Source organism: Chaetura pelagica, unplaced genomic scaffold (assembly GCF_000747805.2).
Source record: "Chaetura pelagica isolate M959 unplaced genomic scaffold, ChaPel_1.0 scaffold40, whole genome shotgun sequence".
In the NCBI taxonomy this organism is placed as follows: domain Eukaryota; kingdom Metazoa; phylum Chordata; class Aves; order Apodiformes; family Apodidae; genus Chaetura; species Chaetura pelagica.
Genome location: NW_009952160.1, coordinates 2,441,570 through 2,467,515, shown reverse-complemented (window position 1 = coordinate 2,467,515; position 25,946 = coordinate 2,441,570). Strand labels below are relative to the sequence as shown.

Sequence of the window (25,946 nt, the reverse complement as noted above, 5' to 3'; positions counted from 1 at the left end):
ATGACTGGAGGCTGGGTAATGTGATGCCCATCTACAAGAAGAGCCAGAAGGAGGATCCAGGGAACTACAGATGACTGGAGGCTGGGTAATGTGATGCCCATCTACAAGAAGAGCCAGAAGGAGGATCCAGGGAACTACAGGCCTGTCAGCCTGACCTGAGTACCACAAAAGGTCATCGAGAGGCTCATCCTGAGTGAGCTCACACAGCAAGTGCTGGGCAGCCAGGGTACCAGGGCCAGCCAGCAGGGGTTTATGAAAGGGAAGTCTTACTTTACCAACCTGGTCTCTTTCTATGCCCATGTGACCTGCCTATTGGATGAGGGGATGGCTGTGGACATTGTCTGCCTGGGCTTTGATAAGGCCTTTGACACCATCTCACTCAGGTCTCTCAGCCTGTCTTCATAGGAAAGGTGCTTCAGCCCTCAGATCATCTTCGTGGCTCTCCTCCAGAGTGCCTCCAGGAGCTCCATGTCCTTCCTATGTTGGGGGCTCCGGAACTGGACACAGTACACCAGGTGGGGTCTCATGAGAGCCAAGTAAAGGGAAAAAATCATCTCCCTCACCCTGCTGGCCACAATTCTTTTGATGCAGCCTAGGATATAGTTGGTTTTCTGGGCTGCACATTGCTGGCTGATGTTTAGCTTCTTGTCCACCACCATCACCAAGTCCTTCTCCTCTGGGATGTTTTTGACCCATTTGCCACCCAGCCTGTATTTGTACTTGGAATTGCTCCGACCCAGGTACAGGACCTTGTACTTGGCCTTGTTGAACTTCACACAGTTTATATAAGCCCACCTCTTGAGCCTGCCAAGGTCCCTCTGAATGGCATCCCTCCCTTTGGCAAACTTGCTGAGGATACACTCACTGCTACTGTCCATGTTACCAACGAAGATGTTAAATCGAGTCAAGTACCAATCCTTCGGAAACATCACTCATCACAGGCCTCCCCATCTGGACATCGAGGCTTTGATCACAATTCTTTGAGTGCAACCATCCAGCCAGTTCCTTACACAGCGAGTGGTCCACCCATCAAATTTGTATCATTCCAGTTTCAATACCAGGAGGTGGTGCAGGACAGTGGCAAAACCTTTGCACAGGTGCAGGCTGATGACACCAGTTGCTCTTCCTTTGTCCACCAATGGCATGACACCACTGTAGAAGACCACCAAGTCAGTCAGGCAGGATTTGCCTTTGGTGAAGCTGTGTTGGCTGTCACCAATTAGCCCTTTGTTTTCCTCATGCCTTTACAGAGCCTTGAGAAGGATCTGTCCCACAATCCACCAGACACAGAGGTAAGACTAACTGGTCTATAGCTCCTGGGTCTTCCTTTTTTACCTTTTTGAAAATGGGTGGTTACGTTTCCCCTTTTCCAGTCAGTGGGAACTTCACCAGACTGCCAAGACTTTTCAAATAGGATGGACAATGGCTTTGCAGCTTCGTCAGCCAATTCCTTCAGGTGCCATGGATTAACCCCATCAGGTTCCACTGGACTTATGCATCTCCTCTTGTCCTACATTGGAGAGATCGTCCTTTCACAGTCCGTGCCTTTGCTTTCTCTAACTTGGATGGTGTGACCAGAGCCTTTGCTGGTGAAGACTGAGGAATAGTAGTCATTGAGTGCCTCAGCCTTCTCCATGTCCTGCATGGCCAGGTCTCTATTTTCCTTCTGAAGTGGGCCCACAGTTTCCCTCAGCTTCTTCTTATTGCTGACATACCTGTAGAAACTTTTCTTGTTGTCCTTAACATCCCTGGCCAGGTCCAACTCTATCTGTGCTTTGGCTTTCCTTACCGGATCCCTTGCTTCTCTGACAACTTGCCTGTACTCCCCCCAGGATACCTGTCCCTGCTTCCACTTTTATTTTTTTTACATTTTGCTGTATCCAGGAGCACCTTGCTCAAGCACACAGGCCTCCTAGCACTCCTCTCTGCATTACTCTTCAATGGGACACATTGCTCCTGGGCATGGAGGAGGTGATCCTTGAATATGGACCAGCTCTCCTGGGCTCCCCTTCCTTCCAGGGCTTTGTCCCATAGTACAGAATCAAGCAGATCCCTGAAGAGACCAAAGTCTGCTCTTTTGAAATTGAGGCTAGTGTTCTTGCTTTGCTCCTTCCTCACTGCCCTGAATTCAACTATATCCTGGGAGCCTAGTGTCCCACTAAGTCTTACATCATCAACCAGCCTGTCTTTGTTGGTGAGAAAAAGGTCCAGCTTTGCACATTTTCTTGTTGGTTTCTCTACCATTTGTATGAGGAAGTTGCCATCAATGCCCACCATGAACTTCCTGGATTGCTGGTGCTTTGCTGTGTTGTCCCTCCAGCAGATATCAGGGTGATTGAATCCCCCATGAGGGCCAGGGCCTTTGAATGTGAAGCTGCTCCTATCTGCCTGCCAAGGGCCTCATCTGCTCAGTCATCCTGGTCTGGTGGCCTGTAGTAGACCCCCACTATTATACCTCCTGGCCCAGTGGAGCTTCATGGATTCCAGCTGGTCACTGATATAGAGGGCAACACTCCCTCTTCTTCTGCCCTGCCTGTCTTTCCTAAAGAGCTTATACTCAGCCATCCCTGAACTCCAGTTATAGGAGTCATCTAATGAGAATCTAAGTACCAAATCATATCCAGAAGGTGTTGCAAGTTATTGCAAATTTAAAAAAAAAGCAAATGTCTTGCAGCTCAACTGTTTTTCTAAATAAGCCTCCACAACTGTAAAGTGAAATGTACAAATTAGTCCAAAGCAGAATTCAGTAAAACAGATATATAACTTACCATAGAAGTGACTGATCTGGCATCTTCTTCATAATTCACTACAGGTGGTGGCTCTTTCCCATCATTCTCTTGAACCTTTTGTTCCAGTAGCTCTTTCTGGGCTGCAAATTTTGCCTCAGAGCATCTTAATTGCTGAACTGTTTGCTTAAGTTCTTCGAGTGCTTGCTTTTGGCTCAGCAAGAGTACAATACTGTGAGAAAAATAACCAAAAAAACCCAAAAAACATATAATTTAAAATACATACTTTGTTTCATAAAAGCTAAAATAAATAAACATTTTCTTTACTGGAACCTGTTTTCTTTCTTTTCTCTTTTTTTTCCCCCTCACTTTATCCATTCATTTAACAAAGGAAATTTTACTAAATTTTAAATGTAATAGCATGAAAATTCCCCAGCAGAATTCCTTGTTCAAAGGCATGCACACATGAAGCAACTCTAGGAAATATTTAAAGTTACAAGACAAAGCAAGCAAACACCTACTTTGCCATTCTCTTTTCTTAACATCACAAAAATAATGTTGTAATAAATAAATGTTAAACTATTTTCATCCACTTTTGATTGAATTTATAAACACTACAGTTTCTCATCCTTTAGAGATGAAATACATCTCTAGATTGTTATTTCCAACTATGAGAAAACCACTGCAATCCATATAATTGTTGCAAAAATAATATGCCCTACTAAACTCACCTTACATCCAGTATAAATTTGTCTGATGTCAAGTTACAGATTTCTGTTTTCTCTGAAAGGTCCTCTACTGCATAAGTATTTCTGGACTACAGTCTACCATGCTCCTTACAAATCTAAATAAATTTAATTTCATGAGGAGCTAAAGCATTTTTCTTGTCTTCCGCATGCTTTTATGGCTCTTCCCAGAATACCTGTCATATCCCTCATACCCCTGAATACTCAATGATAGCAACAAGAACCAGAAAAATAACACTATGGACAGAAGGTTTCTTTATTTGTTTCATGAACTTCAGTTTAGACTGGGATGTGAATATTTTTTTCTAACTAGAGGTAGAAAAAACTTAAAGATCTTGCTCAAGAATGTTTCTTTATAATAATGTTTTGTTTACGGAACAGTGAAAAACACTCATCAATCCCGCATCTTCATTACTTACTATGCAGTAAAACAGGGTATCAGATCTCCAGTTTTGTAGGAAAAATGCAACAAAGAATGAACTCAACTTCATTCATTCTGAACACATTATTACATAATAAAGAGTATGTCTTGCACATGACTCTGAAAAAATCTTTCACAATGAACTCTGTCAAACAGGGAGGCAATCTGAACAGACTCCTCACATCAAGTAGAAGTTACAGTGCTAATCAAAGGTTCATTTCTCGGGCCATCTCAACACTATGACAATTCCATTGAACTAACAGAGCTGCTAAGTTCTCCAATGAATTAGGAATTGTAGTATGTAAGAGTTATTTTAGAGGTGGGAAACTAACTTACTGTTGTTTTTAAAAATAATCACTTCTCACAAAATCAGAACAAGATTAGTAGAGATTATTTCTTATTTAACTCTTAGAAATTTATTATAGATGCTTTTGTATCAAGTTACTGTATGAAATTTCATTTTTACTTACTCAGACTTCTTTTCACAGGTCTTAGAGGACTCTTCTATTTTTTTCTCTAGTTCCAATACAAGTTCCTCTTTGCTTAAAAGGGTTTGCTGTGTCTGAATCAGTTCTTCTACTACTGTTTTTAATCTGCAAGGCAGATTTCAGAAACCCACATTGTAAATACATGAACCGCATATTTTCAGGAATACTGCAATTTTTTTTCCTAAAGATGATAAGGAGCACTGTATTTTAACTCATCTTACTTAGTACCTGGTGATCTCTATTTGTGGACATAGTTTAATATTATTTTCTTAGCCTGCAATATTATAGAACCCATACTACCCTATGTATAATACATGGTTACAGCCCGCAGACTCATTTATTTATTTTTTTCCAGAATGTATGATGAATTCTGTGAATTGATGCTTTCTTAATATATTGCAAATTTTTAAAATATTTAGTGAAAGATTAAAGCCTTCCAACTCATGAAGTACATGTTAAATAAATACACCAAATCAGTAGTTGGACTGTATTCATCTGCAGAAACAGCAAAAACACAAACTGACTCTTCCTTTTATAAGAGCAATCTGTATATTTTTCTCTACAATTAACTTTTTTAAAGCCACACAATGATTGGTAATGTTGAAATCAAAGGAAAGATAAGATTTGTGCAAGAACACACAACGGCAAGAGAAAGGGGTTACTGTACATTAAAACCATTACTGACACTTGGCAATTATGCTGGCCAACATTACAATAATCAAGAAATCAAGAAATGTATAATAACATGCACTCTGAAAAATGTTGATAAATGGGTTACATAACATTGACTTCTAAAATGCATATCAAAACACATATGTTGACTTCAAGCAATTTTTAAGCCAGGAAAACATCATTTAATAAATAAGTAAACATGTGCACTTATTTCCTTCTACGTATTAATCTATCCATCTTTAACTATCCTACTCTGCTTCCCCTGTATTTTAAAGGCAAATTTCTAAGAGAAAGTTACTCAAGTCAAGAGTGGAACAAAGGCAAAATACATACAGCACCTGTCACTGCACAGGTCTATTACCCAAAACCATTCCAGAGTGGGAAGTGGCATAGAATATCAACTGAGAGTAATTTACTTGGAGTCTAGAAGCCACATGCCATGTCCATATATACAAAACTGAATTACTTTATTCTAAACATTTAATTAGTTCTCTATCCTCCCAGTGCATTTTATACAATGTTGATTAAACATGCTCTTCATTCAAATAGTCCTGGATCTTATCTTGGAAGACTTAAACTAGCATTAAAAAAAAAGCCTTATAGTAAAAGATAAGATTTTATTTCCCAAAGGAAAAAGCATCTGCAAGTGTTTATTCTGAGATAATGGAATTGGTTTAAAAACCTTGGAGTCCTGGTCCACAAGAAGTTACCCATGGGGCAGCAATGTTCTCTTGTGGCCAAGAAGGCCAATGATAGCCTGGGGTGCATTAAGAAGAGTGTGTCCTGTAGGTCAAGGGAGGTTCTCCTCTCCATCTGCTCTGCCCTAGTGAAATCACATCTGGAGTACAGTGTCCAGTTCTGGGCTCCCCAGTTCAAGAGGGACAGGGACTTACTTAAGAAAGTCCAATGGAGGGCGACAAGGATGATTAAGGGACTGAACACCTGTCTTGTGAGAAAAGGCTTACAGACCCAGGGCTGTTTAGTCTGAAGAAAAGACTGAGAGGGGATCTTATTAATGCATATAAATATCTGAAGGGTGGGTGTCAAGAAGGAGGGGCCAATCCCTTTTCAGTCATGCCCTGTGACAGGACATGGGGAAATGGATGTAAACTACAGCACAGAAAGTTCCACCTCAACACAGAAAGAACTTCTACTGTAACGGTGATGGAGCACTGGAAGAGGTTCCCCAGAGAGATTGTGGAGTCTTCTGGAGACTTCCAAGACGCATCAGGATGCGTTTCTGAGTGAACTGGCCTAGATTCTGCAGTGGTCCTGCTATGGCAGGGTCTCCTCCAACCCCTCACATTCCATGATTCTGTGATTTCTCTCTAATAACCCCACAGCTCCCTTTTAAAGAAATATTTTAATCTTTTTAGGCTATAACAATCTGAACACTGAACTCAGGAATTAAAATTTTTTTGCACTGGGTGTGGGGAACGGTCTACGTTCTCTCCCCCCATGTAAGACTGGGTCTCCAAGCTAGTATCAACTTACCTTTTCTCCTTTATTACCTTGCTAAAAAAGTAATCACCAATTTTGTAACTATAGATACTCTTCTTCATTAGCTTTCTAAGCAAAATTTTTATGAACATTGTCTTGACTTAGTAGTTGATGTACATGAAGCAGATGTTACATCTAATGATTAAGCATCAATTTCCAAAAATTAAAACCAAATCAAAAAGACTGTTCACTGGAAAATATGACTGCATATGTTCAGAAACAACATATTAAAATTTTTTACCATTTCAAAAATACCAGATTTTATATTGCAGTGTCAGAATTTATTTAGTTCTCCCTAAAACGTGTGAGATACTTTGTGATGTTTGTATTTAACTCAGAGGAAACAATACAAAGCAACCACATACACACTGAACTAACCTGTCTCCTTACATCCAACCTCTATTTTTTGTTACAAACAGTAATTTTCATTCAAACTGGCCAGAACTAACACCTCTGCACCTGCCTAGTATCAACTTGGTTATGGTTTGTCAAATGAAGTTTCTTGTGGTCTTGTATTTGCCTCCTAAATCAAATCAGTTTACAAGAGGGTTTTTATTACTAACCAGTGAGTCACTATAATCCTTATTAGCTTTAACAAGCATGGAATCCCAAACTGATTCATGCTCCAAGTACTTGCAAATTTCTAGTCATACACAGTAAGCTGAAGGAAATACCCGTGGGGTTTTTTTAGCCGTAGCAGCTTTTAAAGCAAGACTGTAATAAAATATATCCAAAATGCACTTGATAAGGCATATGCACAAAGGTAGACAGAGGTAATTAAGCAGTTAAGGAAGGTTTCTCAACTGCATTAAAAATCAATTTCTTAAAATGGACAATAGGATAAGAATAAACAGCTTTTACATGGCCAGGAGCTACATGGAGCTTTACAAAAATCCGCAGTGCTTTATATATTTGTAATAATCCAAATAAAAGGACAATTGTTCAAGGTAAGGGAAAGGGGTTGAACATGAAGAATATGAAAGTATTATTCTGGAATATATGACACACAATAACTGGACTGTCATTTAGAAGACCAATTTAAATGCATATTGAAATTAGCAAATATACTTGCACATACTGAAAGTGACTGGACAAAAGCAAGAAAGAAAAATACCTCAAAGACTATTATAAACTACCCCTAAGACTATTATAAACAAATACTACTTCTGTCTCAAAACATTTCTGAGATGAAAATTGTTGGAGGGTGAGAGATCATTCTGAGGAAACAGCATTGCACCATCATCCTGTTCTTGTTCTCTAGACTCCTCCCAGCTGGCTCATGTAAGAGATAAGAAGTTTGGTTACATCAGTCTTTGGTCTGACCTGTTACAGTTAAACTATTTTGCTCAGAGTCCCAGTATAATCTATACCAGAAAGTGAACACCTTAAAGACAGCAACAGTTAAAAGAACTATTTGATTCCCATTCCAAAAATACTATCACATGATAAATTTTATGTCTCAGATTCACAACAGAACAGTGGATGAATAATAAGATTTGTAACAGGACACACTGGAAACTGTATTGAAATAGACAAATGCATAGACACATTTATAAACACTAACAAGTATTTCATCAGAATCATTTACTAGAAAAGGAGCATTTGATGTCTTTTATTTAGACATGTTGATTTCTTATTTGTGAACAACAGAATACAGAAGACAAGTCACACACAAAGTTCTCTTTTTGAGCAATGGAAGGCCAAATCTTTGAAAAAGGGAGATTTAGTATATATATTTTTCCTTCTACTGTGCTGAAGTATATCTAGACACACAACATTAGCAAAGTTTAAGCAGGAATAATTTCAATTTAGTAATCATGCAGAATATATGATAAACAGGAACATGTTTAAAGGGAAGGAAGGGGCTTTAATTATTAAGGGATCTTTCAATCAGAAAGATGAAGCTGCTTCAGGACTAAGGAGGAGTCTGGCAAAGGAGGCTGAAACCTCACATTAAAAAGGTTATTTCAATACCTATTAAGGAACAAGTTTACAAAAAATAATCGGATTGCATGGAAGAAAATAAAGGATGATTAATTAATCAGATGAAAATTTTTTTAAAACTTAAAAACACCGCACAACACACCATCGGTGTCTTACTTGAATCAGTTATGCTTTCTGAAGGAAAGCCTTCAAATAAGTAAAACATGGATGGAAACACAGTAAATACAAAAACATAATTAACTAATTCATAGTTTTATTTAATACAATTAATAGTTGCAATCCCAATAGTGACTGCATTGGACCATGTCAAAAGTTGAGGCTGATAATACAAGAATGTAATAAATTCAATAGGAGAGTTGTTTTCATAAAAAATTATTAGAGCTAAAATTGGTGAAACTAATTTAAAGATTTACCTAGGCAATACATTAACAAAATACATACAGAAGTAGTTTATCACCCTAAAAAGGTAAAAAGTCCATTAAATGCAAAACAACAGCCACATCTCTGTTAATAAGCTAATGTATTTTAAAGGTTATAATAACGAATAAGAACTGACTTTTGGAAAAAATTACATGCAAAACAAGTAAAATAAACACAATCCATGAAATCTTTTGCATGGCAACTTAAATCACTGGCCACATCACTGTACTTAGTGGTTTCATTAACAGTATTTTTCCCAGAGTACTGAACCTGGAAAGACTTTTAGGAAGACGAATCAGTAAATTCCCAAGGAGGATTCATTATGGGTTTGGGGCATTGTATAAATTAACTGGTAAGGAGAGGAATATACATTGGAAGTCCTATAAAGTTTTTGGGGAGACAGGGAGGGAGCAATTTGTGCAAAGGAACAATAAAAACAGCATGGGAAAGCGTGAAAAGATTATTTTTAGAAACTGGAAGTTAAAAATGAGGACATATCTACGCAATGAGCCTAGATATAATCCATAACACCATTTCCAAAGGATGAAAGGCTTGTAAAGACTTACGTGAATTGTAAACTTTCTGCTGTTAAATTATTCCACATGATCTCATTAGCTTGAAGGTTCTCATTTTCTTCCAGTAAAGACGTATCAAACTCTATTTCTTGCTCAACAATTTCTGATGACCTAATTTGGTAAATATTTATTACATTTTCAAAATTAACACCTATCTTTGAGTAGACCATAAAGCAAATTATCATGTTGTGATTTATTTTTACTAGAATATAATTAAAATTACATATGAAATAGAAGAAAAGGTAGCAATATATTTTTCCTTTGAATAAAAAACAGAAGTAAAATTATATCAGATTTAAAAAATGGTATACAATTATTTGAATCAAGAACTCAGCATATGCAAGCTGATACTACTACAAGCTTGCATGCGACAGTCATCAATTTGCACATAACAGCAACAAAAAAAGCATGATGTCTTAGGATTATTTCTGCATATACTAATACATAGAATCATAGAATCTTAGGGGCTGGAAGGGACCTCGAGAGATCATCTAGTCCAACCCCCCTGCCAGAGCAGGGTCACCTAGAGTACATCACACAGGAACTCATCCAGGTGGGTTTTGAATGTCTCCAGTGAGGGAGACTCCACAACCTCCCTGGGCAGTCTGTTCCAGTGCTCTGTCACTCTTACAGGAAAAAAATTTTTTCGGATATTCACCTTGAACCTCCTGTGCTCCAATTTACACCCATTACCTCTTGTCCTATCACTGGTCATCACTGAGAAAAGCCTAACTCCGTCCCCCTGACACTCACCCCTTACATATTTGTAAACATTGATGAGGTCACCCCTCAGTCTCCTTTTTCTCCAAGCTAAAGAGACCCAGCTCCCTCAGCCTTTCCTCATCAGGGAGATGTTCCACTCCCTTAATCATCTTTGTAGCTCTGCGCTGGACTCTTTCAAGCAGTTCCCTGTCCTTCTTGAACTGAGGGGCCCAGAACTGGACACAATATTCCAGATGTGGCCTCACCAATGCAGAACAGAGGGGGAGGAGAACCTCTCTTGACCTACTAACCACACCCTTTCTAATGCATCCCAGGATGCCATTGGCCTTCTTGGCCACAAGGGCACATTCCTGGCTCATGGTCACCCTCCTGTCTACCAGGACCCCCAGGTCTCTTTCACCTACACTACTCTCCAGCAGTTCAGCCCCCAACCTGTACTGGGACATGGTGTTGTTCTTCCCCAAATGTAAAACTCTGCACTTCCCCTTGTTGAATTTCATCATGTTTCTCCCCGCCCAACTCTCCAACCTATCTAAGTCTCTCTGAATGGCAGCACAGCCTTCTGGTGTGTCAGCCACTCCTCCCAGCTTAGTGTCATCAGCAAACTTGCTGAGGGTACATTCTATACCCTCATCCAGGTCGTTGATGAAGATGTTGAACAACACCGGTCCCAGTACCGACCCCTGTGGGACTCCACTAGTCACACACCTCCAACCAGATTCTGCCCCATTGACTACAACTCTCTGACTCCTTCCTTTCAACCAGTTCCTAATCCACCTCACTACCTGATCACCAAACCCGTACTTGATCAACTTATCTACAAGGATGCTGTGGGAGACGGTGTCAAATGCTTTACTGAAATCAAGATAAACCACATCTACCGCTCTACCATCATCTATCCACCTAGTAATTTCCTCATAGAAAGCTATGAGGTTAGTCAAACATGATTTACCCTTGATAAAACCATGCTGACTGCTCCTGATGACCCCCATGTCCTTGATGTGCCTGGAGATAGTGCCAAGAACAAGTTGTTCCATCACCTTTCCAGAGACAGAGGTGAGGCTGACCGGTCTGTAGTTACCCGGGTCCTCCTTCTTGCCCTTCTTGTAGACTGGAGTGACATTTGCTATCCTCCAGTCCTCAGGCACCTCTCCTGTTGCCCATGACTTACTGAAGATGATGGAGAGTGGCTTAGCAATGACCTCCGCCAGCTCCCTCAGCACGCTTGGGTGCATTCCATCTGGACCCATCGATTTATGGATGTCCAGATTATTCAACTGATCCCTAACCCAATCCTCATCTACCACGTCAAACTCTTCCTCTATCTTGACTTCTTCTGGGGCTATATACAGACTAACACTTGAATGAAAGGCAAATACAGATTATTTTTAAAACTAAAATCTTTTTTGTATCTACATACTCCATCGTTTCAGGCACTGCTCAGCCTGCAATAGCTGCACAGCACATGGAGTTACCTAGAGTTTGAACTATAATTTGGACAGTTAGGAAAATAAAGCAGAAAAACTTCATTTAGCTCAGAATGTAAATTGTATCCAAATATACAGTTAGCTCACACTGAATCTGGACTGTGATGTCTACTGTCAGTACCAAAGTTAAGACTTTTCACATGTAATAAAAGTAGCTGGAATTTTGTTTTTTTAGAGAGAGCCAAACTAGGACAGAGTTTTACAAGTAATAACGTCAAAGGAATTAAATAGAAACAAGTGAAATTCTGATCACTTAAGCACTGTTGCAGTTAAATCCAGGGTTTACTCAAGAAGAAATATGAACACGCACACCAAGACAAAACTTTATACCTGTGAGTATCTATGAAGTCATCATACTCAGAGTTAGGATCTATCTGTTCAACCGAGCTCTGGATCTCTTTATGGACATTCACAATCTCTTCTGTTACGAGACTGGTGATCTGGCTATACTCATCCAAGATTCCTTTTCTAGAGAGGAAAAAAGAATTCTAATATGTAATATGGCCCTGAAGGCATAGATGGCATTGAAGACGCTTCAAACTTTCAATCTGCTGTTTAAGCAAACTCTTGTTGCAACTGGCCAAAAAGGGAAAAAATAAGACAATATATTACTCAAAGAAGTAACAGAAGAACTGTGGCCTTTTATTTACGGACTGGCTAGAGTAAGAAGTTACTAAGATGATGCTCCTTGTATTGATTTCAATGCATTTACACACAGATAGCTGAACTAAAAACTGCAGAGAGAACAATTAAAAGGAATGTATACACCTTATTGATTATGTTGCTCTACACAAAGGACTTAGCACACTTATTATAGCACACACAGAAACTTTTCATGTTCTGACTGGCAAAATATATTCTGGCATAACTGAAAATAAGTCGTGAAATAGTGTCCATTTCCTTTCAAAACTGTTTTTCTTATAATTTTAACTATATTCTTCATCTTTTTACTTTATAATTAGGTGATTCAGAGAAAAATAAGCATAAATCACAAGACAGCATATATTTATCAGAAGAAATAGAATCAGTCAAGAATTTCTTTTAACAATGTACAACCCACACAGCTTTGTCTTTACGAGCCTAGGAGAGTGTAAAAAAAGAACCAAATAAGAAAGGTAAACCAACAGGTGACACTATGCCATTACAAAATCACAGAACCATCATGGTTGGAAAGGACCACTCAGATCACCGAGTCGAACCATCAACACAAAAAATCCCCCACACAAATGCAAACAACTACACACTCTCCACCAAAATCACCTCACTACAACATCCTTTCAGGTAGTTGTAGAGGGTGATGAGGTCTCCCCTCAGCCTCCTTTTCTTCAGACTAAACAACCACAGTTCCCTCCACCACCCTTCAGATTACTTGCTCTCTGGACCCTTTTCCAGCTTCCTCTCCTCTGGACACAACCCAGCACCTCAATGTCTTTCTTACAGTGAGGGGCCCAGAACTGAACATAGTACTTGAGGTGCACAATTATTGTTAACTGAAAGATGAAAATACATGTTTTTCGTTATGCCTTGATACACAGTTAAATATTTCCAGATAATCCTATCATTATGTAACATACAAAAGTTTGCAAGATGAAAATATATAAGAATATATCTTACAGGGCTTTAATCATTTCTTCTTGCATCTTCTGTAGTGAATCAAGTAATAGAGGAAGTGTAGTATCGTAATACTGGTGCTGATGTAACTGTGCTCCTTTCAGTGCCAACACATACTGATTATGCAACATATGAAGTTTCATAGTGGCTTTATCACACCGGTCTTTGGCTTTCTCAGTCTCCTTTCCTAAGAGAAACAAAAAAGAAATATATACATAGTGATTAAAAAGCACTAAAACTTGTAGATTACATAAATCTAGATTTAACATAACTTCGCATGTTTTTCTACAGTAGTCTTTCCAAGGTACTTCTCTGAGGGAGATCTGACCATTTTCAGATCATTAGTAAGACCAAATAAATGTCTTGGTTTTCCAAGTAAAATAATAGGTAAGAAAAAAATGCTGTCTTTTATATGAGCAGAAACATGAGAATTCTTTATCTACAAGTAAATGAAAAACACTATCTACACAGGTATAAACATAAAAATAATGAATAAAGTAAAAATATAACTATAAAGAATAAATTAATACACATGACTATCACAAAGCTGATCTTGTATTTATGTCAGAGCAAATAAACTCTTTTAATGAAGAATGTAAGAGATGTTCTATTAGGCCAGATCCCAAATTCATTAAAAATCTATCACTACATGTCATCCCTATAAAGCAATGGTGCAGTCTTATATACAAGTAGTTGAACTCTCATATGACCACGACTGTTCAAAGCACCTAGCTTCTCTATTACAACATAACATTTCCTTACCTCTGTCAGTGGCCTGATCAGGACAATGGCTCTATAATCTTAACTCTAGGCTATTAGAAACTAGAAGTCCTCAAAGTTCATGCTGACAAGACCAGTTTGGTACTGAATCTGGGAGTTGGCAGGTACTTCAAGAGGTCACCTATTCTATTCCTTGCCACAGTAACTGCACAACCATTTGGCATTTATTTTTATGATTTTCCTAAGATCTCCAACAACAGATAACCTACAGCTTCCCAGTGCCCTTCAGATCCACTGCTGTGCAAGCTGGAAGTATTCCCTCACCTCCTTGCCCCTTCACTCTTAAATGTAAATTGTTATTGCTTTAATCTAAACCCTTACTTACTTCATATTTGGCATGGGTATGAAAAATAGATTCTACCATCCTCTGTGATCCATCTTTTATATATTGGATGAAAACTCTCCTGCCCCATCTTCTACTCTGCATGCTAACTGACCTAAACATCTTTCCTTTTAAGTCCTCTTATCTCTTCATAGTTGACTGGTTCACAATCTTAAACAAGCGCAATTTCAGTCAAGGTTCAAAGCCAAAGAATAACTTCACATTGCAGATACTTCTAGTTCATAAACAATTATAAAAATTAATTTTATATTTTTATTTAATTGCTTGTTTTTTCTAATATCATATAAAACCAGATAATACCAAACATGGCACCACTGACTACTTGTGCTTTGGCATCTGATCCTGCCAAGTTACATTAATTTCTGAGACTCTTCTCCCAGTTAACCAATTCATGGTTCTGCCCAACATCCTTGTCTCTAAATTGGTGAGACATGGACTTGAAGGATGGACCACACAGTGGATATGGAATTGGCTGGACGGTCCCAGTGAAGGAGTCCCAGTCAACATCTCTATGTCTAAATGGAGACTGTGATGACTGACATCCTTCAGAGGTCTGTACAGGGACTAGCACTATTTAACATCTTTGTTGGTGACATGGACAGTGGGATCAACTGAACCCCCTGCAGGTTTGCCAAGAACACCAAGCTGTGTGGTGTGGTTGACATGCTGGAGGGAAAAAAGGCTATCCAGAGTGACACTGACAGGCTTGAGACGTGGGCCTGCATGAAGTTCAACAAGGTCAAGTGCAAAATTTTGCACCTGGGTCAGCACAAATATAGGCCTGGGGGAGAATGGATTGAGAGCAGCCCTGATGACAAGCACTTAGCAGTGTTTTTTTCAACAAAGCAACAATCTGCCTTTGAGAAAATATGCCAGTCTCCCATGTACAGTAATATTTCAGACAGATGAAACACCTCTTGGTTTGCTTTAGAATCTTTCATTTTTGTAAATATCAGCACTGAAGTATAAAGCTGTCAATGCATACAGTGATCTGTTAAGCATTTCCCAATGTTTACAATAGCACATTTTAAAATAATTTCCCAGAACTGCATTTCTTTTTATCTACATATTTTTCAGCATCTTCAATAACAAAGGAAATTTCTTAATATTTTGCTGTCTCCACATTTTTTAGCATTAATAAACCACCCATATAGTCACTGCCTTATTTATTTCAACTCTGGAGACACATTTTTACAGATTATTTCATTGTGCCTAGAAAATAATATTACAGCAAATTAAGTATGAATTGGCATAAGAAAATCTTAAATGGAAACCTGAAAGAGGTCAAGGAAAATGACAGGAGAATTGTCTTAAAAACAGCTTTTATTTCTATCTATCTAAAGAAACATCAATTCATTTAATCAGAACCACATCAAAACATCACAGCTGTTGACAGCCAAAACACTCTTCGATTTCAGCAGAAAAGTTTGTTTTTTCAGGAATGGAGAGTGATGAGAGCTCTAACAGGAAGATAAGGTAAAATAACACACTACAGCCACGGCAATCTATTATATTTTCCATGTTGCATACTGTTTATATTCCCATGTTAAGTAGTTACATGGGAATAAACAAATAACCGAATTAAATTTATACGTAGAAAACAGACAGGAATTAAGACAAAATGAAGAACTGAGCAAGTATTTCTATTTCTAAAATAAAAAGCAACAGTAAAAGAAAAAAAAAACCACAAACTTGGGGCTAAACAGTGCTAAATATAACTTATCTTATCCCATGCTATTTTGTCATTATATTCACATATTGGCCACCACTAAAATTTTCAGAAATTTGGAAAGACACAATCTTTCTTGCAGCACTGATAGCTACTGTATTGCACTGTGAACTACAGTACCACAGAACCAAGGACAATGAGTGTAATTTTAGGCAGCCATACAAAATCTTAAAAACAGATCTTGGAATTATATACTGCCACCTGATTAATTTTCTCTAAAGAAAGAAAAGAAATTTAGAAAGGCACATAAGAACAATTATTAACAAGATATTTCAATACATCATAGAACAAAGGCTCTTATTCAGCAAAATTCAACAGGAATCAAAATCCACGCAGTTTGGATAGATCATTCAAAAAAAAATCTTTATAGATCTCACTGTGCAAATGAATTATTTTCCTTTTTTTCTTCAGTTATACTAACTGACAAGAACTGATGTTGATTCCACTGCCACTACCATAACAGATCATTGGATGCAAGCAGGCTGCTGCTACAAAGGAGATGAGAAGAAACTGCAAACTACTTGAGAGAATTCACAGTTCATTTGAACAATGTTACATTCCACATACATTGCCTGAAGGAATAAAAGAATAACTAAAAACATTTACCATTGACATCAAACTAAGTGCTATCCTTGATTTTATGATTTTTAAGAAGGCTAGCAGCAAATACCCATGATGACAGCTGTCCTGTCTTATTTAAGATACTAAATGAGCTTTTAGATTGCAATCACATTGCTAAAAATAAAAACATTTTACCCTGTTTCACTGTAAGAGTTTTAGCACATTTGAATAAATAGATGAAATTGACAGAAGTCAGTCATACCTTTAGCTACAGCTTCTTTATACTTTTCTTTGGCAGAATTTACTTCTTTTATTAGTTGTCTATAGGTACATTTTAGTTTCTCTAGTTCTGTCTTTGTGACCTTTAAGAAAACAGAAATACAAAAAGCATTAAAAATACTTCTTCTCAACGTGTAAAAAAAACACCTCATACTATGAGTGACAGAGAATGAACAGGATTTCGTTTCCAAAATAATATTACCCACCTTCCATTGGCTTGAGATAATCTTACAAGGGTATTGCAAAGTGTAACAAAATGAAAATAAATAAATAAATAAACAAATCAATGATGTTGTGACTGAATGCATAGATGCAGGGGGAGCAGTGGATGTTGACCTTAGCATCGTTTTTGACACAATCTGCCATAACACCCTTGTGAGCTCAGAATACGTAGGATAAAAGAATGCATAGTGAGATGGCTTAAGAACTGGCTACATAATAGAGCCTAAAGAGTGGTGATCAATGGTGCAGAGTCCAGCTGGAGACCTGTAACTAGTGGAGTCCCCCAGGGATCAGTGCTGGGTCCAGTCCTGTTCAACACCTTTATCAGTGACCTTGATGACAGGACAGAGTGTCTTCTCAGCAAGTTTGCTGATGACGTGAAGCTGGGAGGATTGGCTGATTCACCTGAAGGCTGTGCAGCCAGTCATTGAGATCTGGACAGGCTGGAGAGCTGGGCAAAGAGGAACATGAGGTTCAACAAGAGCAAATGCAGAGTCCTGCGCTTGGGAAGGAACATCAAAATGCACCAGTACAGGCTAGGAGGTGATCTGCTAGGGAGCAGCTCCCTGGAGAAGGACCTTGGAGTCCTAATACACAACGAGTTATCTATGGGACAACAATGTGGTGGCCTTGTGGCCAAGAAGGCCAATGGTATCTTGGGGTGCGTTAAGAGGAGTGTCTCCAGCAAGTCGAGGGAGGTTCTCCTCCCCATCTACTCGACCCTGGTGAGACCTCACTTGGAGTATTGTGTCAGGTTCTGGGCTCCCCAGCTCAAGAGGGACAGGGATCTACTTGAGAGAGTCCAACAGAGGGCTATGAGGATGGTTAAGGCACTGGAGCACCTGCCTTAAAAGGAAGGGCTGAGAGACCTGGGGCTTTTCAGTCTAGAGAGGAGAAGGCTGAGGGAGGAATCTAATTAATCAATACATAAGGACTGGGCATCAAGAAGGCAGGGACAAGCTCTTTTCACTTGTGCCCTGTGATAGGATGAGGGGCAATGAACTCAAACTCAAGCATGGGAAGTTCCACCTCAACATGAGGAAGAACTTCTTTACTGTGACGGTTACAGAGCACTGGAACAGGCTCTCCAGAGGTTGTGGAGTCTCCTTCTCTGGAGACTTTCAAGACCTGCCTGGATGCCTTTCTGAGTGACCTGCCCTAGTTTGGTCCCGCTGTGGCAGGGGGGGTTGGACTCGATCTTTGGATGTCCCTTCCAACCCCTAACTTTCTGTGATTCTGTAATGCATGGAACAAAATAAAAGGCCTGAAACAGAGACCTGCATCCACATCAGCATAATGAAAAAGAAGGTTAGGAAGTCCACCTTATCATAAACATCATTCCACCTTAATGACTAGAGGAAAATAATATTTTGTAAGTATTTTGTTTCTGTGTGTAACAAAAGCAGAAATAATACCAGAAATCATGAGAGGTATTTCAAATTTCTTGGAACCAATCCGTAAGTGACCCAGTGACACAAACCTTGAACACACAACATCAGTTAACAATGAAAGCACATATCATATCTAATCAGAATGCTATACAAATGCTTCTTATGAAAATCGAAGGGGTGGGGGGAGGGGAAGACCACAAAAAAAACCCCACAAACCAAAACCACAAAAACACACAACAACAACATAAGAGTATTCCTCAGTATGCAAAATATTTGCATGGTCATGCAGCCCAGAATTAAATAAAATCAATATGGTTTGTAATCAATCATCTGGGGAGTGTGCACTATATAAATGTACACTATATTCTTTTGAAAAAGCCTTATTTTAAAACGTTTTTTTAGAGATTTGATAAATACTCAACTTACTAACAGAAAAAATACATTTTGCTCTGTCATTTTTTATAGTAAGCCTGAACTTCTAGCAGTTGATTCATCTAGCCTCTTTCTTTCTTGCGTTTCTTTCTTTCTTTTTCCATTTCTCCAGTTCTCTATCCAACATCTGTTCTTTCTAAAGTATGCTACCATTTTTTTCCTCTTCTTCAATCCTCACTATTTTCAGATGCAACAATCGGTAAGCAGCTGTAAGCAATTATGTGGCTTACAGGTTTCATAAGGTAAGGCAGCCTACTGACCATACATCAAAAGGAAATTACTCTCCATAGTCAACACCTGGGAAAGATGTCAAGATCCCAGCATACTATGGAAGTAGTCCTATTAAGTTAACATAATATATGTTTAGTACTAGTTTAAAGTTCTTATGACTGGCCCAAGGACTTTTACTCATCAACCCAGGATATTTTTACTGTACTACTCAGATGTTACATTTTAATTCCACTACTTCAAATCTTTAATTCTCTGCTGGATGAGAGAAGAAACAGTGCTGTTCCTTCTCACATTAGACCTTTCAGACAATCAATCTGAGTTTTGATATTTGCAGCTAAATTTCCCCCAGAGGATCTGAATGAAATTCTGATTTATGTCAGCTTTAATGACTAGATACAGTGCTCTTCAACATAAGCAGAACAACTGACATGTAATAGAAGAAGCCCTAAGGAGCTCTACCTACAGCCTCAACATTTGGTTTACACTAGGTTTATATTTTAGAATAGGGACTAGAATCCTGTCCCCACTCGGAACAGTCTGGACTGTCAAGAGCATTCATTAACAAAAGTTTTCAGTTGCCCTGGTCACAGGGATGTCTATAGTGAAATGGGAACAGGAAACTAGATGGAATGGACAAGCTTCACACAAATTTATCTTCCACTGGAACAAGAGCATTTCCAGTGCTATCTGTCTAAATAAATTCATTCAGAAGCAAGTTTGCCATCTCTGCCTGGGCAGCTAGCAGGGGAGAAAAAACGTGGAAGAAATTACTAGAATTTAAACTATGCATTCTACATATCACGAATCATGACTTTAACCATAGCACAAACAAAAACAAAGGAACCAAAAAAGTCACTCTCAACACACTACTTTTTAAACATATACAACTTTAATATTTTTTTTTTATATATGAAATTATATAAATTAATAAAATACCTTGTACATTTCTGCTTCAATTTGTTGATGAACACCTATGTAACTCTTCTTAACTTGCTGCTTATCTTTGATCATCATTGTAAGCCTATGTAACGGCCCAGAATTCAGATCCTCTGCATGTGTCTTCATTATTTTGCTCAGCTGTTCTGTTTGTTGTACCACAAGCAACCAAGACTATTAAAATAAAAGTCAGAACAGAAAAGCACTTACTTAGTCTAGCTTACAAATAACCAAATTATGAACTGTGGGAAACAATGCATCATTGTTTAATAAAATTCAGTAAAAAAATAATTTAAAACTTACCAAATCCACTGAAAATCTTCTAAAACTACATTCTTCCTGCTGCAGCAAAGTGATGCCTCAAACTTACTCATAAAATAATAAAAAAGCACCAGAGATGAATATACAATATTGTATGGTCACACTTCAGCACTGCCCTAGTACTTCTGAAGACCAATGACAGCTTTGCAGGTTTTTTGGAATATATGGCTGACAGTCATGCTCCTGTGTTCTTTGTCCTTGTTTCCCAGTCAGTTATTCTTCAAGCTGACTGCTCTGCCCTTGCCCAAATATCTCACAGCAGCATGTGCTTGAATGGTTACTGTTTAAGAGGATATAATTTGTCAGCTGCTTCATATAACTGACAGCATGAGAGTCAGGTCACAAAGCACAACATGCTAACAGGTGAAGAGACACAAACAGTCACTTGTCTGTCACAACAACGCAACATCTTCTTTATCCTTACTTTAGTAATGTCCTTGGCCATTCTATCATTCAGGTTTCAGGACAGCTTAAATGTGCTGGGGCTTTGAATTTTGATTAAGAACTGTAAAGTAAACAGAGAGACTTCCAAGGCACCACAGATACAAATATGAAATTAAAGTTCAGTTTAAATAAAAGCATCTGTTATCTGAAAGATCCTTGACACACTTTGTCAATGGGAATAGTATCAGATTCCTTAGAGATAACTCCCTGATACTGAACACTATGCTATACTTAAAATTTCAGAATGGCTACATGTCATACAATGATCAAGTTTTGAAGGCAAGCTGCTAGTTTTACTAGCATTTATCTTATTCCTACTAAATACAGAAATCCACCTTAGATCGTCAAAACTTAGAATATAAATTTGCTTGGTGGCTTTGGGGCTTCCTTACATATCATATATAAACATAAATAGATAGTATTTCCGTCTCTACATGACAATGCTGCAACACAAAAAGTATTCTAGAAAAAGAAACAAAAGACAGGCATGTCCTATATATATTAATCCACCATTAGCATTTCCTTTAGCTTGTCAACATCCCACAGATAGGCACAAAGCTATCTCAGACTGCTTAAAGTGTGGTGTTAAAGAAGAACCATGGAATTGTTTTGGGTGGAAATGACTTTCAAGACAATCAAGTCCAACTAGCACTGCCAAGTCCACCATTAATTAACCATGTTCCTAAGCACCATGTCTCCTAAATGCCTCCAGGGAGGATGACTCAACCATCATCCCAGGCAGCCTGTTCCAGTGCCTGACAACTCTTTCAGTGAAAACAATTTTCCTAGTACCTAATCAACACCTCCCTGGTGGAACTTGAGGCCAATTTCCTCTCCTCTTTTTTATTTGGGAGATTGACACCCACCTCATTACAATCACCTTTCAGGTCTTTTGAGTTCTCCTCTTAACCTCCTTTTCTCCAGACTAAACCACCCCAGTTCCCTCAGCCAGTCCTCCAAGTCTGAAGACTTGTTCTCCAGACCCTTCACCAGCTTTGTTGCCCTTCTTTGGACACACTGTGAGGGACCATTCACCAGCATCTGCACTTGCGGGAAATGGTGTCAAAACCTCATTGTAACCCCTCAAACAAAGTCTTGTTTGCATCTCAAAAAGCCTTCCTGAGAGGATGGAGACCACAGTCATGGTCTGCATACGGCCTAAGGCTTGCATGTACAACTACTGAGATGACCACAGCAACCAGGGCAGAGGGGGTGAGGTCCACTCCAGCTGCTCAGTCTTATGACTCAATCATTCTTACTCATCCTTGTGAAATAAGGTACTCTAAAAGAGCCTTACTGAAACCAGCTCTCCCTGGTTGGCTGGCCCAGTGCTGGATCCAGGACTGGTGATTTTCTATTATCTATCTCTCTTAACTTTTCTTCTCCTGTTTTCTCTCTACTTTCCCTTCCTAAAATCATTAAGTAATGCAAGGCCTAACCACAAATTTTTCTCAGGTTGTTCAAGCTTTAACATACATGTATTGTGAATTCTGTGATCTAAACAATCAGATGCCTTTATGATTGTGTAGCCTGGATAATAATTGAAGAAATGGTATTCCTTCTATAGATTTAATTAAAACTAGTAACACAATACAGACCTTGAGTGTTGTTTCACCTTTACCTAATTAAGGGGTATCCAACAGTCGAACATTTCCTCAGACCATGACATTTGAATCACTCTCCCTGGAAGGGCCAGGTGTGAGACAAAGGTTGGATCCAGGTGCACCAAGGCTCCTCTCTGAGATGGAGTTTAGAAAGCAAGGGAGTCCAATCTGAATCTCCCTGGGTTGCCCTACCCAGGTCATGACACACATGAGGTCACAGTCCAAGCTTCCTTACTATGGCTGAGAACTGTTTGACCTCTCCATTATAGACACTTTCCAAGTGACATCCAAAGCCATTCTGGAAAGCTGCACAGCATAAAAGCATCACTAAACTTCTGTCTGAAAGGAGTGGATTTTGCGGTTATACAATAGTTTGTAAGGTGAAAATGATGCCAAAGTTCTCCATTTTCTTTAAGATTAATTTACTACTGATGAGACAAGTACTGTTTCAATCAACCCTGACAATCACACCAAAAACATTTTTCAACAGAACAAGTACTCCAAAGAATACTTGGCTTAGAATTCACCAAATTAACCTAAATAAGCTAAAAACATAGCAAAAGCTTCCCTTTCCACTTAAAAAAATAATCTGCACATTTTCCTGCTCTTTACATCCCTCTTGCCCTTCTGAGAAACCATAGGCTTCCAAAGAAGATTTCTGTGTATTGTATTATTATATTTTACTATTGTAAAGTAGGAGAAGCTAAAGTGAAAAAGTATGCTTGAGGAAAGGCTTCAAATATTGAGATTTATATGGGATAGAAAAGCAGCTGTGTGGGGACAGCAGAAGAGGCAAAGCATTTCCTTTCACTGAAAATAACCACAATCTCTCAAAAGCAATAAAATGTAATATTGTTTGGTTTAACAATATTTTTTAGGCATATTAGCACACAAAAGAGCTGTTGGGAAGTACTTAAAGTACTGCTTTCCTAGCATTAGCAGCTGCTACCACTATGCCTTTCAGTAAATTTGCTGCCTCCACATGAAAAAAGCATAGGACAGATTTTCCCAAACACAATTTCTCTTGAAATGCTCACTCTTGCTGCACACTTAACAAAACAAAACAAAAAGCCATAAAAGATCAGACAGCCTGGTATTTGGTTTTGACACCACATGATATGAAAAATCTAATATGCAGGTATTTTAAATCTGAAGAGATGGATGATACTAGATTTGTTCCTCATAATATTTTGGTCATACCTTGATTTTGTACTTTGATTCTGTAAAATAGCAGGAAGAGAGAAAAAGTATCCTGAAATTGTGAAGTAAATTAGAATTATGTGAGCATAGTAATCAAACAATAATGCAGACATTTTACCTGCCAAAACCAAGAAGAAAATGTGTCACCACACAACTTTAAAATCCACAGTGACAGTGAAATTTCAAGGCAAGCCTATACCAAAGATCTGTCAATAGAGTCTTTTTGCTTTATATAAAGATGTAGAGATCAGGGATGGGACTTGGAAGGAAAATGGAAAGTCCTTAGGAAGAAAAAAATAGAAGGAACAAAAATAATCCTGAAGGAACAACTGAAGTCCAAAACAAGATTTTAAATGTGACAGTTGCCACTCTGCAACCCAAAACTAGCATGGCTTAAGTCAGATCTTCAGCTTTTTGAAATTTATTTGCTCACAGGCAGTACCCACATGATTGACATGAACCAGCCTGAACTGAGTTTGCTACATTAACGTTAAGGGTTGCTTACACCTTATAATGCTAAATATTCTGATGCCAATGCTCCTTTACTTTTCTAGCCCTAATCTGATCTGTTCATAGCCTGAAAGAACTGCAAGGCAGTTTTGCTAGTTTATAAGAGTAGTTCTAATGGGGCAGCAATAGCAAGACTTATGAGTCTTATCACCAATAATTCCACACAAAACTTTAGGATCCAGCAGTAGCAAGCTTGAAGAAAATATCTGATTTCTGCCAGACTTAGGCTAGTGACAATGCTTTAGTATTTACCAAAATCTTCACAAGTTGAATAGAAAAATCTGTAACAAACTGTGTATAAAAAAACAGAGTGAAAAGCATTTAAAACACACCACCAAAACACATAGAATAAACAAAAAAGCATTATGCCAATTTACAAGTAAATTACTGCAGGGGAGGGAAGAAACAACAGAATTTGTTACAGATAAATACTGTGCAGTGCTACTCTTGGGGCTGCTGAAGCAGGATAGCTATAACAGTGCAGCTTTCAAGTCACACACACCACCATTTTAATCTAGTAAAAAACTAGACATAAAAACTAGTATAGAAACTGCACAAGGAGCAGTTACATTCCTAGTGCTATGCCACAGCTAGTATTCATGCATGCCATTTCCTGGAATTTTTCTATTTTTGTCATAAATTCTGTATAACATAAACAATAGTTCCTATTAAACTGCCTTGAAAGAAAAGCTTACTATAGCATACTATACTTTCAACACTAAATAAAGTAGCAGGCTCAAACCAGAAACCTAAAATATTGAATTTCAGAGTTCAGGATTGATTCTAGCTCAGTTATTATTTCCAAAGCAAGACTAGAGCTCAACCCAGGCATAGCACACTGAGGAGCTAAAAGATTTTGGCAACATTAACTCTCAAGACCCTGAACAAATAGGGATACAACTCAAACTAAAACAAACAAATATAAATCCAGCACTGTTATTTCCAAGGACGTTTCAGTTTCAAAATACTTCAGTCTTCTTACCTTGGACACATTGCTGATATAATCCACTTGGCAAGTGCTCTCTTTATCTACCTGACTACAAAGATTCTGTAAAGTAGAGGCATACTCTTTATCACTTTTTACTCGCATGACCATAAATTTCTTCACTGTTTCCAGCAGTCGTAGTTCCCAGTCTTGTAGTTTTAATAAAGCATCATGAGAATACTTCAGGTCACCTCCAAACCCCATCTTTTAAGGCACTATATACCGCTCAGGGGAAAATGCAGGCTCTTCACCACATCTGAAAGCAGAAAAGAGATTAATGACACACATAACAAAAGAAAAACTTCCAGTGTGACAAAAAGCAACTATTAATGTCTAAACCCTGAAATAACTTAACCATAAGACTAACTACATACATATACCCCCTTAAAATAAACTGAAACGAGGGTCAGAGAAGTGCTTCAAATGTCATCTATGACTGGAAGAGATCTCAGTCCCATAACTGCCCTCCAGTTTCTACCAGCAAAACATACCTCCCTAATCTGTGGACTTACAAAGAAATGCATAAAAGCATCTAAGACAGATACTAAAGACCAATCTATATCTTTAAACAAATAAATATAGCCAACAGTATCTCCACACAAGAAATGTCATGCCTGGTGACTCAGAACAGTTTTTCTGGTGTTTACTGTCCTAAGACCACAGAA

General features: G+C 38.4%; 1 protein-coding gene across 1 annotated transcript in view; it reads right to left on the bottom strand.

Annotated features, from left to right (window-relative positions):
* FER (fer (fps/fes related) tyrosine kinase) overlaps nt 1-25,485 on the bottom strand; it is an 82,141-nt gene extending 56,656 nt beyond the window's left edge. Inside the window, exons 1-8 of the mRNA XM_010007215.1 lie at nt 25,279-25,485; nt 20,218-20,391; nt 16,989-17,088; nt 13,317-13,500; nt 12,033-12,170; nt 9,484-9,603; nt 4,364-4,486; nt 2,769-2,958 (exon numbers count right to left, since the gene is read on the bottom strand). Coding sequence (XP_010005517.1) covers nt 2,769-2,958; nt 4,364-4,486; nt 9,484-9,603; nt 12,033-12,170; nt 13,317-13,500; nt 16,989-17,088; nt 20,218-20,391; nt 25,279-25,485 — 1,236 coding nt within the window. The remainder of the gene's footprint in view (nt 1-2,768; nt 2,959-4,363; nt 4,487-9,483; nt 9,604-12,032; nt 12,171-13,316; nt 13,501-16,988; nt 17,089-20,217; nt 20,392-25,278) is intronic.
* Nucleotides 25,486-25,946: the final 461 nt, after the last annotated feature.